Genomic DNA, 15,620 nt, shown 5'->3' with positions numbered 1-15,620 from the left:
CCTACTATATTCCAACCCCTTGCAGATATTCACATCAAATACTAATATATTAAAGAATCTAAGGGCCCCTGAACTAAACTAACTTGATTGATTTTGCTTACCCCAGACTTCAATGATACTTGAGTATAAAAGACTTTGTCAAATAATACCTGTGAAAATCGTGTGGAAGTAATAATAATGAGCTAACATGCATTGAGCATTTAATATGTTTATACATATATATGCCAGTAACTGTGCTGAGTACTTTAAAACAACCTTATGAGGGAGTGGTATTCTTTTGCCTACTTTAAATAGAAAGAAATTGAAGCTCAGAGAGGTTAAAGTGACTTTTCCAAGGTCACAGAATTAGATTACACAGAAACTAGTATTCCAACATAGGCTATCTGTGCCTGGAGTAAAAATAATGAATTGCAGTACTATAAAGAGTCTTAGTAGTGTTCTTAGGAACTAACTTTGGGAAACACTGCCTTACGTCAAGGGGTTCAGTCTTTTCTCTTTACACTAGCTTCTGAGGAGCAGAAGCAATGAACTATTCAGAACAAATCCACTAAGTCTTCTTAAAAGGCATATACACTTCAGTCCTTTGCTCTTAAACTTTCTAAATTGTAATCAAATGTTAAAGTGAAGTCTGTTTTCTCATCAGCTTTAAAAAAGGTTTAACTCCCACTGAAAAATGCAGCAGTTATAAATGAACATTTTTTACTTTTTATATAAACATTATAGGCTCTGACACTGGGATCCAGAATAATCCTGAATGGCTTAACTTCATGTGTGATGAATCATCATCATTATTATCCAGATCACTGAAGAACATTCATGAGAGAATTAATTATCTGGGGTTCTTTGTTAGGTGAGAGACCCATAGAGAATCTTAGACACAAAATGTTTCAGGAGCAACAGCTCACACAAGAAAGTTTTATCATTTTTATTTATTGTAGGAAAATATAGTAATATCGACATAGAAATCATTTTACAGCCTTTTAAGTCATAGTTTAATTAATTTTCATTTTAGCAATTGTGGCTAGTGGTATATTATAAACCTGCTTGAATATTGGCACATAGTGTTTAAAATTATCATTTTAAAATTATATTTTTTGAGAATATTTTATATCTTAACTACTTGAATACAATTAGATGGTTGCTATTTATAATGTTTCATTATTATAGATAATGCTTCTAAGAATATAGATGGGGACATAATTCTCTTTCTGTTAAGTTAGTTGTCCAGGAAAAATTCCAAAAGTATTAAGTCATATGGTACGACTATTTTTTGTAACGCCTAATCTCTGCCATCAATGATTTCTAAAAGGGTCTTTACAATCCACCAACAATAAGTGACTCTACCAGTTTTATTAAATCTTTGGTAGCTTTAAATATTTTCTTTATTTTTCATTACTGTACAGATATAAAACTATGCTTCATTATCATAATCCTATGGAATTTTTAAGTCACATTTGGGCATTAAGATACTAAAACTATAAGAAATATTATAATATTTTGAGTATCTTTATATAAATGGAAACTTTCTCTCAAGATTTTTTCATTCAACTTTAATTCATTACTATGTGTCAGATATGCTAAGTGCTGGAGCTCTCTCGTTCTCAGTTTCTCCTTTTTTCTTATTCACCTCAGTGTTGCATTTGGAGTTCACAGATTCATCTGCTGAGTGCATCCATTACCTTTCTGTTTCACCTTGGCTGGTTTGTCAACCTCCCCTTTGGCATTTCTGGCATGACAGACATAGTTGCGCTTGAGATCCTCAGCAGTAACTTTCTTGATGCTCAGAAGCTGAGTCCTCGTCTCGTCTTCTGTTATACTCAGAGTTACACTAGAAGTAGGGGAAAGAAAATCAAACCATTAGCGAGACTCAGGGGCCAGAGCTCCTAGGTGAGGATGTCGATAAGCTGAGTTGCCTGTGATCCAAAAGGAGTTACAAAAGGAGACTAGCTTCTAGATTCCAATACCATTCTTTACCATCTATACTATACACAATCCCAATATGTAGATCAACTCCCAGAGTTAGCATCATACTACAGATCTGTCTTCAAAGGGAAACGTCTCCTATCCTCAAACATCTGAGGTAGGATGCAGCATCAGTTTAGAGAGAAGCTTCTGAGGCCCGACCCCTTTGGAGTTTGATCCAGGCTTTGCCACTTATTGCTTATATACTTTGGGCATGGTAACTAATCTTTCCACATCTTAGTTCCTCCTTTGAAAAGGAGGAAAGTGGCAATGTCTACATATTGCACTGCATGTATTAACTTACTCTAGAATTCTGAGGATTGAGTATGTTAAGGCATAAGTGTTAGAACAATGTTTAATTAGGCTATTATTATTATTATCCCACAGTGATAGTTGATACATTTCAGAGATTCCCAAAACTTGGATTTTGAACACAGATAGAACATTTTGGTCAAACCTCATGGTTATATCCTAAAAAGAATAAACTTCTCAGAGCAAGTAAACTTCGTGAAAATAAATATATCCAATTCTCAGCAAGTTAGAGATCAAGTGCTTTGGGTCTAAGATCAAGATTTAAGATCCCTTTGAACTACTTTGCTCAAAAGGAGGAAAAAAAATTCTCTCTCCTACAGTTGACTGACATCTGGGTTCTTCTGATGCAGTTTACTGTAGGTCATGAGAATTTGGTTAAGGACTGTGATGGATTTAACCTAAGCTTAACTGCACTGCTGAACAATGAACAATGACTTGTGTTTCAAGAGCAACAAGGAAGAACAACATGACTTTCATTACTATTCATTCATTATTATTGTGAGGATTGGAAGCACAATGTTCAGAATTCCTGAAATAATAACTCTCCTTCTGTGCCTCCAGCCACATCTTCGATCAATTCCTTCAGCAAAAACTGCTCCAATTTCAGGAAACTCCTTCTGTATCTTTTTTTTTTTTTGCGGTGTGCGGCCTCTCACTGTTGTGGCCTCTCCCGTTGCGGAGCACAGGCTCCGGACACGCAGGCTCAGCGGCCATGGCTCACGGGCCCAGCCGCTCTGTGGCATGTGGGATCTTCCCGGACCAGGGCACGTACCCGTGTCCCCTGCATCGGCAGGCGGACTCTCAACCACCGCGCCACCAGGGAAGCCCCCTTCTGTATCTTTAAATATGTTCTGCTTCTCGAAACCTCCACACCTTCGCACATGATGTTCTTTTTACCAGGAACATACTTTTGTTTTCTTTATCTAGTTTATTTCTACTCATCTTTCAAATCTTTATTTAGTCTCTGTATCATTTGAGAAGCATTACCGAATCCCCTAAAGCTGACTGGAATCCCCAACTAAATCTTTCTTTAACATTCCATACTTCCCATTCACTGCATTTATCACATTATACTGGCATTTATGTTCTATCATTGTTACTCCTATAAAATCTACTCAGTTAGGGACTAAGTATCTTGCATAGTACCTGATGACATTTCATAATTTCTGCATAAAGTCTAGGTTTCCTAGTAGGGGATAAATATCTTCTAAATTCCAGAAGTTCAAATAGCCTAAGATATATCCACACACAGATGATAGATAAGGCATAAGTTTTCAGAACTACTTTGTCATGTAATTAGTCAGCTGCTCATTTTAATTAATTGTTGCAGTTCTCCTTGCCAACTCAAGCCACTTCAAAAAAAGTCATGTTTATTTATGAATAAAATGACCCAGCTTGTTACTTGAAGAATGAGCTATATTTCCACACCATCCATTTAAAAAATAAAATTTAAAGAACATTAATGTATTTAGTTAATAGTAAAAATTATTATTAATTAAAAATGTGACTTGTATGCTATGAAAATTAAGAAAGAGGAGGAAAATAGGAAATATATGTTGACTATAAGACAAGAAACTAACACAGTTATCTGAGGCACAAAAACATAGGCCCAGACTCCAGACTTGAGAAAGAGAATAGGGCCACACTGACAGGCTTTCATCCATCCACAACCCTATATCCTGGCCTTTTCATTCATATAGGATATGCATTCCATCTACCTTCAAGTGGGTATCATAAAGATGTAATCAACAGTTGGCATCTGGGGCTTGGATTACAAGTCCAATAATCCTGCTTTGGGGTGTAGCCACTAAAGACTTGAAAATCTTGCTGATTTTTGTTAATGATAGGCAAAAATTAGAATTTTAATTTTCATTGATCAGCATACACTGGAAGGCATTAGGTTGAGGGACAAGGGTTAGTCACCCCCTTGCCTGTGTCAATGATACCTTTCATTAACAGCTACGTCAATAGTGGTGTCCTCTGGCTTTTTTCCATCAATGGTCCACCAAACCTCATTGCGAGAGTCCTTCAGGAAAGTAAAAAAGACTTTACAGGGGATGAGTAGCTCCTCTCCTAAAAAAACAAGTTAACTCATCAGTTTGTAACCTTTACATGGTTATACTGGTTCTATTCTGTGATTAATCAAAAGCCATAAAATTTATGTGTGCCTTCAACCCTACTTCTGACTGATTTTCAAGTGGGCTACCATAAGGTAACCTCTTTCCTTCACTGCATAAGAAACAAACCAAGAAAAGGACAGCAGCTTTATATAAAACTATTAGAATGCCCATCTTTTAATACAACCTATATATGTTCTAAAATGACAGTTATTTATTCAAAAAGTCTCTGACAACATTCCTTTTTTTAGCCCTAAACCTCCATGGACTACTCTTCTCCTTTGTTATTTCCCTCACAAACAATGGGTGATTGAGGTAAGGTTCTCCAGATCTTTGGACCTTGGCCCAGAAAAGATGGGGCAACGCCATCACTGAGAGGACTGGCCAGGCAGGATGCATCTGGAAATGCTCAAGCTATCAGGATGCAGTCAATGAGTTTAAAGACAACTTTTAAATAGAAATGCTATGCTATCCTTCTGAGAGGGAACATGAGGATGGGGGGATCTCTAGGCAAAACTGGTAATAATAATCATAACAACAACAACAGCAGCACACTCACTGAGAACTTTGAATAATTCACTGTGCTAAATATTTATTATATTTGGCTACTTATTATTAAGCTTATTTAATTTTAACAAAATATTATGAAATAGTTTTTAAATTCATGTTTTATAGATATAAAAACTAAAGCTTAAAGATGTTACATGTCATTCCAAGGTCAAATTGTTAATAGTGGCAGACCAGGATTTGACCTAGACTGACTTTACATTTCAGTTTGCCCAGAACAGTTCTGTTTTACGCTTGCTTTCCTAGTTACTTATTAATATCGACTGCTTTCACTCTCAAAAGGTGTCCAGGTTGAGATGATAAATTATATTGTCATCCCAATTTGAACTCAGGTTTGTCTCACTGAGTGGTCATACTCTATCCTCTTTTCCAATGCATGGTTTTTATGCCTTCCTCTCCAGTTATAAAGTGAATATGGATTCAGGCATGTTTTTATAACCATAATATGATAGATAGAGGAAAGATATTTAGAAGATTAATAAGGGTTTACCCTGATAGCAGGAAGAATGTTCATATTAATACATAAAACCACTACTGATTCTAGGAAATCTGGTCCATTTGGGGTTGGCAGACTCCCCTTGGTATTATTTTTTCACAAGGCAGATCCCTATTTGAAACCTTTTCTTAATTTGGGGGGGGGCGTATCATTGTTCTCCACCTATGTTGGACACTGCTTCTATTATCTTTAGTACATTTTAAACAAATTTTCTTTTATACTTTTCATTGGGTTTGAAGTGAATTTATTGGTAAGGATGAAATATAGAGAATGTTAAAATTTTCTATGGTTTTTCAAGTTAACTGTGAAAGGCTTTGAGTCAGAAGAATAACAGGTTATGCCTTATTTGGTCAGTTCCAAATGATTTTTGTCTAGAATGAAAAATTATGAAAACTAAAAGGAAACCCAGGTAGCCAGCGTACGCATTCGAGGGTGTTCTGAATCAAGGTGTACTAGTCCTATTAGTTGTTACCTGTTGAATTCACAGTTCTGACTCCAGGTCTACTCCCTGCTCCTTTGTAGTGGGGTAGAAGTTTAAAGGACATCTGGTGCTCATGTTGAAGTCTCGGTAAACCAAAGCCCTGCACAGGCTAAAGTTTGCATCAAACAGAAATCGCTAATCAGAAGAAAACTGCTCACAGAGGGAGAAGGGAGCATCTGCTGTGAGAGAAGCAGAGAATCCCTGAGCTGCCCACGAGATCAATGAAGCAGATAAGACCCAAAGATGACTAGGTTTCTGAGAGCACTTCAGTTTCAATTCATGTGTTTCTTTACAATAGCCCTCTATTCTCTTGCGTTAACTTAAGTGACATTTTATTCCTCGTAATTAAGAGAATCTAACTGATATTCCGAGGCACAGCTATAATTACCTGGTTCTTTCTCATAGACCACAAGATCAGTGGGTGAATAGAACTGGGGAGGCAATGCATCGTTTGGAGAGCCTGTGATAGAGAGGAAGGGACAAAGGGATATGACGTCAAATCATGTAGCCTTTATTCCGCATAACCCATTTCAAAATTCTGCTCTTCAGTAAAGCATTGCCCAACTTCCTGGCATAGTTTGTCAATTCTTGAGAGGGCCCACAGTTCAATGGATAGTCAATTACAACACTTCTTTCATTTAAAAGAAGCAAAAAAGGGAAAAAAAATATACTGAGGATCCTTCATGCTTCGGATAGAATGTTTATCCAGTGTTTTTGCTTCCCAAAGCCTATATGAGATAAACTTCTTTCTCATACTACTTAATAATTAATCGATTTCAAGTCTTTCTCAATTGTTTCTTTTCTACATATTTCTCTTCAACATGCCCAGAGTGTCTAGTTTGGGAAATGATTAAATAAGTATTAATTAATGAACAAGCAAATGGAAAATTCAAAATCACAGTGTGAGATCAGTACGTAAGTCTACCTGTTATCTAGTTATCAGTTGAATGTTCATTCATAGGATTGCTGCTTCTTATAACATTATATATTCCTAAACTGAAAGAAAGATGCCCTGAAAGGGTTTAATAATGTAGTATTTAAGTGTAGAAGTTTCAAAGATTTAATGACCATGGTTCTAACCTTGACCTGACCATATACAAAGCATACAATTTTTTTTTTTTACTTAAACTTTGAAAATCTAATTTAATCAACTCTAAGATGAGAGTAATTAAACTTACCTCACAGGTTTATTATGTGGATTAAATTAAGTAATGCATATTAAAGCATCCTACTGGTGTATAATAAGTACTCAATACTTCAGTTTTAAAAAACAAACTTGGGAGTTGGATTAGAAACACACCCCTCACATATGTGTCTGTCAACTTCTATTTCTATAAGTCAAAGTGAACATGCATGCCTGTTCCCAACTCTCCAAAAATGAATACATTGAAGTATATATACATTGGAAACAATTACCAAGATGGATATATGGTTAGATTATTCATGTGACTTTCAATGTCCATTCATGTTAGGTTCTAAATTTAGTCTGATTTTTCTTCTGAATCCGTCCCCAATTCAGCATGATTCCAAAGGTAAGCAGAGAAAGAGAAGTGATTACAAAATTGTTTGATGCGAATTTTATTTGCACTATGTTAAAGCCCTTTAAAAAAATTGTGCTGAACTTGGTGTCAGACTAGTAGAAAAAGCCCTAAACACAGAGTCAGAAGCCTGGGATTTAGAATTACTTTTTCCACTAACTCAGGGAGCTTCTCTAAGCAGGTTAGTTTCTGTTGTTGGGACTCAATGTTTCCATCTATTAAAAGATGGGGTATGAAAAAATCTCACTCTGATATGCTGTCATTTTTTTTTCTTTTTTATAAATTTATTTATTTTTATTTATTTACTTTTGGCTGCACTGGGTCCTCATTGCTGTTTGCGGGCTTCCTCTAGTTGCAGCGAGCGGGGGCTACTTTTCGTTGCGGTGCGCGGGCTTCTCATTGCGGTGGCTTCTCTTGCTGCGGAGCACGGGCTTTAGGCACGCGGGCTCAGTAGTTGTGGCTTGCGGGCTCCACAGTGCAGGCTCAGCAGCTGTGGCGCATGGGCCCAGCTGCTCCGTGGCATGTGGGATGTTCCCGGACCAGGGCTCAAACCCACGTCCCCTGCATTGGCAGGCGGGCTCTCAACCACTGCGCCACCAGGGAAGCCCTGTCATTTTTAATACAGTGGGTGCAGTAGTATTTAGGGCTCTCCTCTAAATGCCACCTATCCTGACACTGGTTCTCTTGATTTCTAGGTCTGACGGGAGTCTGTTGACTCTGCCTAGACACTGTCCTTTCCACTTCTCTAGTTTCTCACCCCCAAAGAAAGCAATGGTTGAGCACTACCAGCAATCGCTACAGAAGTTCCAGTACATAAAAGACATATTTTACCTAATTCAAGTAAAATACATTTTTTTGACAACAGTATTAACTAATATTCATTGAGTTTCTACTGCTTGCCTGGAACTGCATTAGCATAATACGTATATTATTTCTAATATTCTGAACTATACTAAATGTTAGGTTGTTGTAGTCCTAGAGTACAGGCAAGTCATAGTGCTAATAAATGGCAATGGTATAATTTGAACAGAGATATGTCCGCACTCTTTTCACCCTCCAAGCTGCCTTTACTTCATTCATCCACATATTCATTCAGTAGAACAATAGTTGTTAAATGCCTAGTATCTAGGTGGAATTGCTGAGGCCTTGGGAATAGTGCGGTGAGGGTAAAAGATAACCCTCTTTTCTTTCAGAATTTACACACTTGTTTGTAATAAACTCTTAAGAGCCTAAACAAAAGTATTGCATTTTGTTGTGCGCACTTAATACAAATCATGCTTACCTACCACCTTTACAGTCTGAGTCCTGGTGAGATGGAAGGTACGTCCATTTTCTGGATATGTAACAACACATGTGTAATCTCCATTATTTGAAACCATGGCTATGATAAAACTCAAGTTCATGCCTTCGGGTATTACATTATTAAAGTTGTGTACTTTATAACAGCCCTAAGAAGAAGTAAAGGAAAAGATGTTTACTATTTAGGTACATGCATAGAAAGTATACAAACAAATATATGCATACACATCTAACTTTGCACAGAATGTAGAAATATCTATGCTGGCTATACTTTTTACAAAACTATTTTGGTCATTTATTTGATGATGTTTCTGCAAAGAATGAATGCAGTAATTTTTATTATCATTTCTGCAAGAGGGAAATTAACATTCTTAACTGAAATATGAATTCAAAAGCACAAGCTTCCTGTCTCAAGATCTAGTATTCAAATTCTGGGAATTCCAAGTTAACAGTAAAGCAAGATTAAAGTTTCAAAAAGTGATTAAGGCAACTTAAGTAAATGTATACCCTGCTACTTAAAAAATGTTTCTTTTTCATTTTTCTATGTTTTTTCACTGATTATGTTAATTCAGAAATACAGTCACTCTGACAAACTAGGCACTGTTTTAGATGTCTGTTTTTGGCATTCTTGATCATTCTGTGAATCACTGTATCAGTTATTTCCAAATTTCTTTGTTTTTCTTCTACTTATCCCATTTTTTTAGTTGAATAGTACAGACTCCAGAATTTAAAAATAAAATATATTTTATGAGTCTTACCAAGAGTTAAGAGTTTATTTGTGCTCCAACTCATATTTTCATATAACTATGTTGTTTTTTTAAAATTTTGAGGTTAAAATATCTCATTCAACATAACTAGAATCCTGTTTTGAATCTCTCAGCCCCACTAATTAGCTATATCATTTTACTTTTTTCTTTTCAAGAAAAAAATCAATACATCATATTTGACAAAAATGTGGATTGAACATTTACTTTTAGAAAAACTTGTGTTTGTCTTTTAAAAATCAATACTTCATCTATGACAAAAAGAATTGGGTCCTCTTGATCTTTAATATTCTGGGACTCTACTACCAGGTTGTACTTTCAATTTCCTGTGTTCACATATTTAACTTTAATTCTTGTATCCTCAAGGTTCTCTTACTTCAATTCCTGGAGCATGTGTTTTGAAATATGACAGTTACACTAAATGGCACATTTTGTAATTCCTTGTCACAGGAAATAACACCTTTTAGGAACAGTGCTCAACTTTTGATTCATGGAGATGATCATCAAGAGGACAATGACATATACTCAGTTATTTTTCTGAATACAATTTATCCTGTTTTGATAAGCAGTGACTCTAGAAAATTGTCACATCAGCACAATATTTTAATACTCTAAGGTTATTACAAAGTATAAGGCCATAAAGCCCTGTACTCCTATAATAAATTTACGCCAGATTTGGTTTAACTTGAGTTTAGACTATCTATAGAACTCTATTTGATTTTTCTGGCACCTTTCATTTAAACAGTTCAAAGCTATTTGCCTCTTTCATGTGTTAGCTTAGCTGTTCTTAAGTCCTTGTGAAGTAGACAGATCAGACTAAATATGCCCTAGTTTTCAGGTGGAAAAAAATGAGACAGATAAAGAGATATTCTAGGTAACACAGTGCAGAGCTAAAACTCAGTTTTTTACACAGCTGAGTAAAGGTCTTTCACTAGCTTCTTAACCAAGAATGAACACCAGTTTTCATCCATTACTTGAGGCTGAAAAAATTATACTGAGACCTGTGCTTAGGTATACTCCATTATTACATCCAACCCTTATTCCAAACTTAGCAAATTTGGAATGCTCTTATGCCCATTTTATAGATGAAAATACAAAGGACGATAAAGGTTAAGCGATTGCCGTTATCATAGAGCCAAGCAGTGTCAGAGCTGGAATTTAAACCTAGATCTATGTGTTTTGTAGCCCTTGCTCTTAATCCCAGCTGACACTGTCTCACACTACACTGTGGTCCTGACCTATCTGGGGCCAGCCCCCGTGTTAATAGTGTGATGTGACTCTTATATGAGGCTGATTCTTACAATTAGTGGTACACTGGAAAAGCATACTTTTCAGTATGAGAAGTTAGCTATTAATACTAAACTTGTCAACAGTACTTCTTAATAAAATGTTAAAAAAAACTTTTTTTTTTTACTCACCAAATACCATTTATGTAAAAACTATTTCAAACACATCATTTTAGGAGTCATAGTATGTGCTACAAATATAAAGAAATGTTTCTGACTCAAAGTCTTCTCATTCATTCATTCATTCATTCACCCTTGAGTATTAATCAATAAACCACATGCCAGGCACTTTTTGAGGTTCTGAGAGTACAGCACTGAATAGAACAAAGAATCCACCCTCATGGGCTTATCATTAACAGAAAAATGGAATCTGACACATGTAAATAGCAAGGAAAATGTTATAAAACAGGTGTGTGTTGATCTCTTGCCAGCCCCCCCTTTCTCTTCACCTTATTCCAGACTCTTGAGGATGAACTTGAAATTTGGGCTGGATGTGCCTAAGACTATTGTTGGGCCTATGCATCCGTGCTGTAAGTCAGGTTCTCTGGGATTTTCTCTTCTTTCCATAAGGTAAGATAAAAATGTAGGCCAAGGACAGGTTTTTCTTGGAGCTGATTTGTCTAGAAAATTATTTCAAATTGAGGAATATTCCATAAAAAGTAATGGAAAACTTTGGGGTCTAATCTACTATTCAGAAAAATCTGACCATGAAAAATTAAATTAACTAAAAAAAAAAAAGAAATAAAAAAAGAAAAATAATTAAAAGCTATTAGACTTATGTTAGAAAAGGAAACGAAGAAAATATTTTACATTATAAGTGTTTATGTATGTGGTAAGGGTAGCTTCAGGGCATTGTTGAACTATAAATACCCATTAACCTTAGTCTGTAGTATCTGATGAGCTCTCTCTACTTCTTATAAGCAGCTGCTTCTCTAGGCCCTTCATGGGCCTAAGACACAAAGGGCATTTTTAAACATAATAAACTATTCCTGAAAATAAATCCTGCAAACTTTTTGATGATTTGAAAATCATTTATTTGGAATCCAGGAAAAAAAAAAGATATGAACAAAGATCTCAATACCCAAAGAATAATAAAAACATGTTTCCAAATATAAGAAATGGGTTAACAGTAAGTGGATTCCACTATGAAGCAAACACTTGTCTGACCAGAAGACAAGTCATTCATTTAGTTGAGCCATCAGTTCCTCATTCTGAATTTAAAAGAGAGAAGTTAAATAGGAGAGCAACTTTTCAACCACATAATGGTAGCCATGGCAACCTACCGCAGTATATAGGTAAAGCACAGCATAAGAAATGATTTTGAGATCCTTGAGGGGAAATAAATCATGTGGTGAGGTACGGGGTGTGGGTGAGGGGATGGCATGACTAAATAAGAACAAATATGCCCATTCAGTAAACCTACAACTTTTAAAGAACTATGTTAAGGCACAAGGATGGAAAAGACACAGTTCTTAACCTGTAAGTAAGCAGTCTAGTAGAGGATTGCAACAAATGCTGTAAAAGGCATATTGGGGTGGGGAAGTGGAGGAAGAAGACCAAACAGAAAACATTTAGAAACTCTTCATGGAGAAAGAAGATCTGAACTGGATCTTAAAGGATGTGTAGATTATTAACAGTTATTCAGGAGGAGGGCAGACACGGAGAAGGACGCTCCAGGGACAGGAAAAAGTGTAAACAACTTCCCTTCACTCTTGTAGCATTTTGCCCTCCATGTTAGTACTTAACTAACTTTATTATAATGACCTCTTTTCACTTATCTCTTTCTCCAGAACATTTACTTCTATGGGGTAAAGTGGTCGGGCAGGTGGATGAGTACTGTATCTGCATAGCCAGCTACTTGCCCAATACTGGACACATGGTAAATGCTCAATACTTCGGTGTTGCATGATTAAAAATATGAACTGAACCAGAGAAGCAAAGACATAGACATGGAGCTGCAAGCTCATGTGGTATGCAAATGCTAATAAAAAGGTGAGTATATAGACTTATAAGACATGGGATGGGTGAGTTGTAGGATGGGTGGGGAAAGTGGAAGTAAGGATACAAAGAGTTAAACTGAGATATGAGGTTAAAATAGTTAGAAATATCTATTGACATTTTTGCTTCCAAGATTAAGTTGTTATAAAATACACCACACTTGTTCACAAAGACTCATAAGAGTTTTATACATCAGTCACTTTCAATGAGCAGAACTATGTCATGCATAGACACAGCTGAACTGTATCTATGCGATAGATACTTACGAAATCTCCCCTATGTGCCAGGCACTGTGTTAGAAGCTGGGCATACGGTAAGTAGCCAGTAAAAACAGAAATGGCCCTTATTTCCATGGAATTTTCTAGTCCAGTGTAATTCATTCAATTATTTAATCAATTCCTAAATATAAAGTATATTGGCTCAGTTTTGTGATATGCACTTGATAGTCAAGGGAAAGCAAAGGAGAGAAGTCACTACTTAGTACAGAAGAGAGAAATGCAATCATTATAGTAACAAAGATGCTATGCAATCATTATAGTAACAAAAATGAGATATAAATTAAGTGCTGTCAAAATGTAGAGTGGGTGATTCATTCAGCCTAACTGAACCTCAAGGTTTCAAAGATATCTGAACTGAGTTTCAGTTTAAAAGATGAGTCTTAGGTCCTCAGAAGCCCTGAAATTACATGTAGAATGCTATGTGTATATATGCATATATACATAATTAAATATGTATAGTTTGGAAAGAAAATATGGAATTAAATATGTATATTAAATTAAATATGTATAGCTTGGAAAGAAAATATGATACTCACTTCCTTCATACCAAAGGTTAAAAATCACTACATAGGGACTTTAGGAAAAGGGAGGAGATAAAGAACCAAACTAAGCTGTCAGATCAAATTGAAACAAGCACTTTAAAAATAAAGTCTATTAGACAGACCTTGGACTAACTTTCCAACCATATGTGCTATGCCAACAAGAAGGCCAAGCCTGGCACTGTGTCAGAAATGTGCTTTCCTAATGGCAGTTTGTCAGAAAAAGCAAAGATTTTCCTATTTTCTGAGAGAGATTTATAAACAATACCTGAACAATTCTGCTTAATTTCACACTGAAAAGTAAAGGCGGATGTAAAATACCAATTTTAATGATCACACTGAGGACAAGGACAACCAGCTTTTTGAAAATTGATATCCAGAATGATATCTACTCTGCTAAATAGCAATTGAGAGCATTTCAGCAGCTGCTATAAACGTAACATCCAAAGCACCCAATAAAGTGGTCCCTCTGATCCTTAGTAAGAAGGGGAAAACTGACTTTGTTTTTATAAGTGTCTTTAGGAAAAATAATTCCAATACCTAATTATAACAATGAGAAAGAGAAATGATCCAGTAATATGAATGTTAAGATGGCTCGCCATATTTTAAAGCTCAGTTCTTTGAATACATTTCATAATAATAGTAAAAACAACAACAAGATCACGCTTACCTGTGTCCTTACTACTATATATTTGGAAGACCCTGTGAATAAACAGGCAGCCTCCAATTTACATACATGCTGTGTTCCAGAAGTTCTTTTAGAAGCTGGCTATTTGAAATTCAGTAAATCACTTACTAACCACGTTTTGCTTTCCAGGCTGGTTACAAACCCTGGCTTACTCAACAAACATTTACTGAACATCAATTTGACTCACAGGATTGTTGAACTAGAGAACTGTGAATTCTGGGCGCTGAATGAAGAAAACCATGCCATGCAGAAGACAGGATGAGAGAAGAGAAGACACGCAGAGGAAGAAAAGTTCAATCCTGCCCCATTACCTAAGATTCTAAAATACAAACTTTAGATTTTCTGTTCCCTCCAATCTCAGCTTTTCTGCACGCCTTATGATTTTCCAGGGCTCTCTTTTCACAGGTTTTCTTATGTTCCACAGTCCAGCCTACAACCCAATCTGTGTTCAAAGATTGCTCTGCCCTTCAAAGTGCCCTACCCCCCAGAAGTAAAGACTAGACCACCCTCTCTGTGCCATTTCTGGAGAGCATAGGTCTTGGAACCACACAGAACTGGCCTGAAATTCCAGATTCTCCTATAATCAGCTGGATTATTTTGAGCAAATTATATAAGATAATGTAAAAGTCTGGGCTCTTGATACAGATTGCATAGTGCTGAATCTTGAACAAATCACTCAACCACGCTACACTGCAGTTTCCTTGACTACAAAAGGGAGAAAACAAGAGAGTCCACCTCATGTTGAGATATCGATAATGAGTGAAATTATTAAAGCATTTAGAAGAATTACTGTGCTCAATAAATGTTAACTATTATTGTTTATGTCTCCAAACATCTGTTTCCTAATCTATACAAGGATGATATCTACCTTGAAGGAATGTGATGAGTATTACATACGATAACATATAAAGTACGTAGCACAATGTATTGCACTAGTAAAATGCAAGAAATGTTAGTTTCCTTTTCCTTCTTTAAATTCATCAGTTTTCATCCTTCTGCTAACAGGGAAGCAAATTTTTCTGGAACTGATTAATGTGTCTTTTAACTCTCATAGAGTTATTTGTATTACTAAAAGAGACCATTTCTACAATGTCAAAGTAGGGAATTCAGCTGTTACCAACTGAAAGAGGACTACTGTAGGAGGGTCAAATACCTTGGTGGATGCAGGGAGTGACTGTAGAAGGTGGAAAGCAAAAAACAATAGCATCATTGCTACACAGTGATAGGAAAATGCAGCTACCAAGAACCCTTATTTTGTTCCCAACATGGAAGCACTCTTAGGAGTAAAGGTGTCA

General features: G+C 36.1%; 1 protein-coding gene across 4 annotated transcripts in view; it reads right to left on the bottom strand.

The window, feature by feature from the left end:
• Window positions 1-15,620, bottom strand: part of IL1RAP (interleukin 1 receptor accessory protein) — a 124,919-nt gene that overhangs the window by 23,180 nt on the left and 86,119 nt on the right. For all 4 annotated transcript variants that reach the window (XM_067738409.1, XM_067738408.1, XM_067738410.1 and 1 more), the window contains 4 exons: window positions 8,756-8,921; window positions 6,324-6,395; window positions 4,221-4,347; window positions 1,680-1,828 (listed from right to left, as the gene is read on the bottom strand). In XM_067738409.1, coding sequence (XP_067594510.1) covers window positions 1,680-1,828; window positions 4,221-4,347; window positions 6,324-6,395; window positions 8,756-8,921 — 514 coding nt within the window. The remainder of the gene's footprint in view (window positions 1-1,679; window positions 1,829-4,220; window positions 4,348-6,323; window positions 6,396-8,755; window positions 8,922-15,620) is intronic.

The sequence above is a fragment of the Pseudorca crassidens genome, chromosome 5 (assembly GCF_039906515.1).
Source record: "Pseudorca crassidens isolate mPseCra1 chromosome 5, mPseCra1.hap1, whole genome shotgun sequence".
NCBI classification, from domain to species: domain Eukaryota; kingdom Metazoa; phylum Chordata; class Mammalia; order Artiodactyla; family Delphinidae; genus Pseudorca; species Pseudorca crassidens.
The sequence above is the reverse complement of the archived record's forward strand: the minus strand, read 5'-3'. Positions and strand labels throughout refer to the sequence as shown.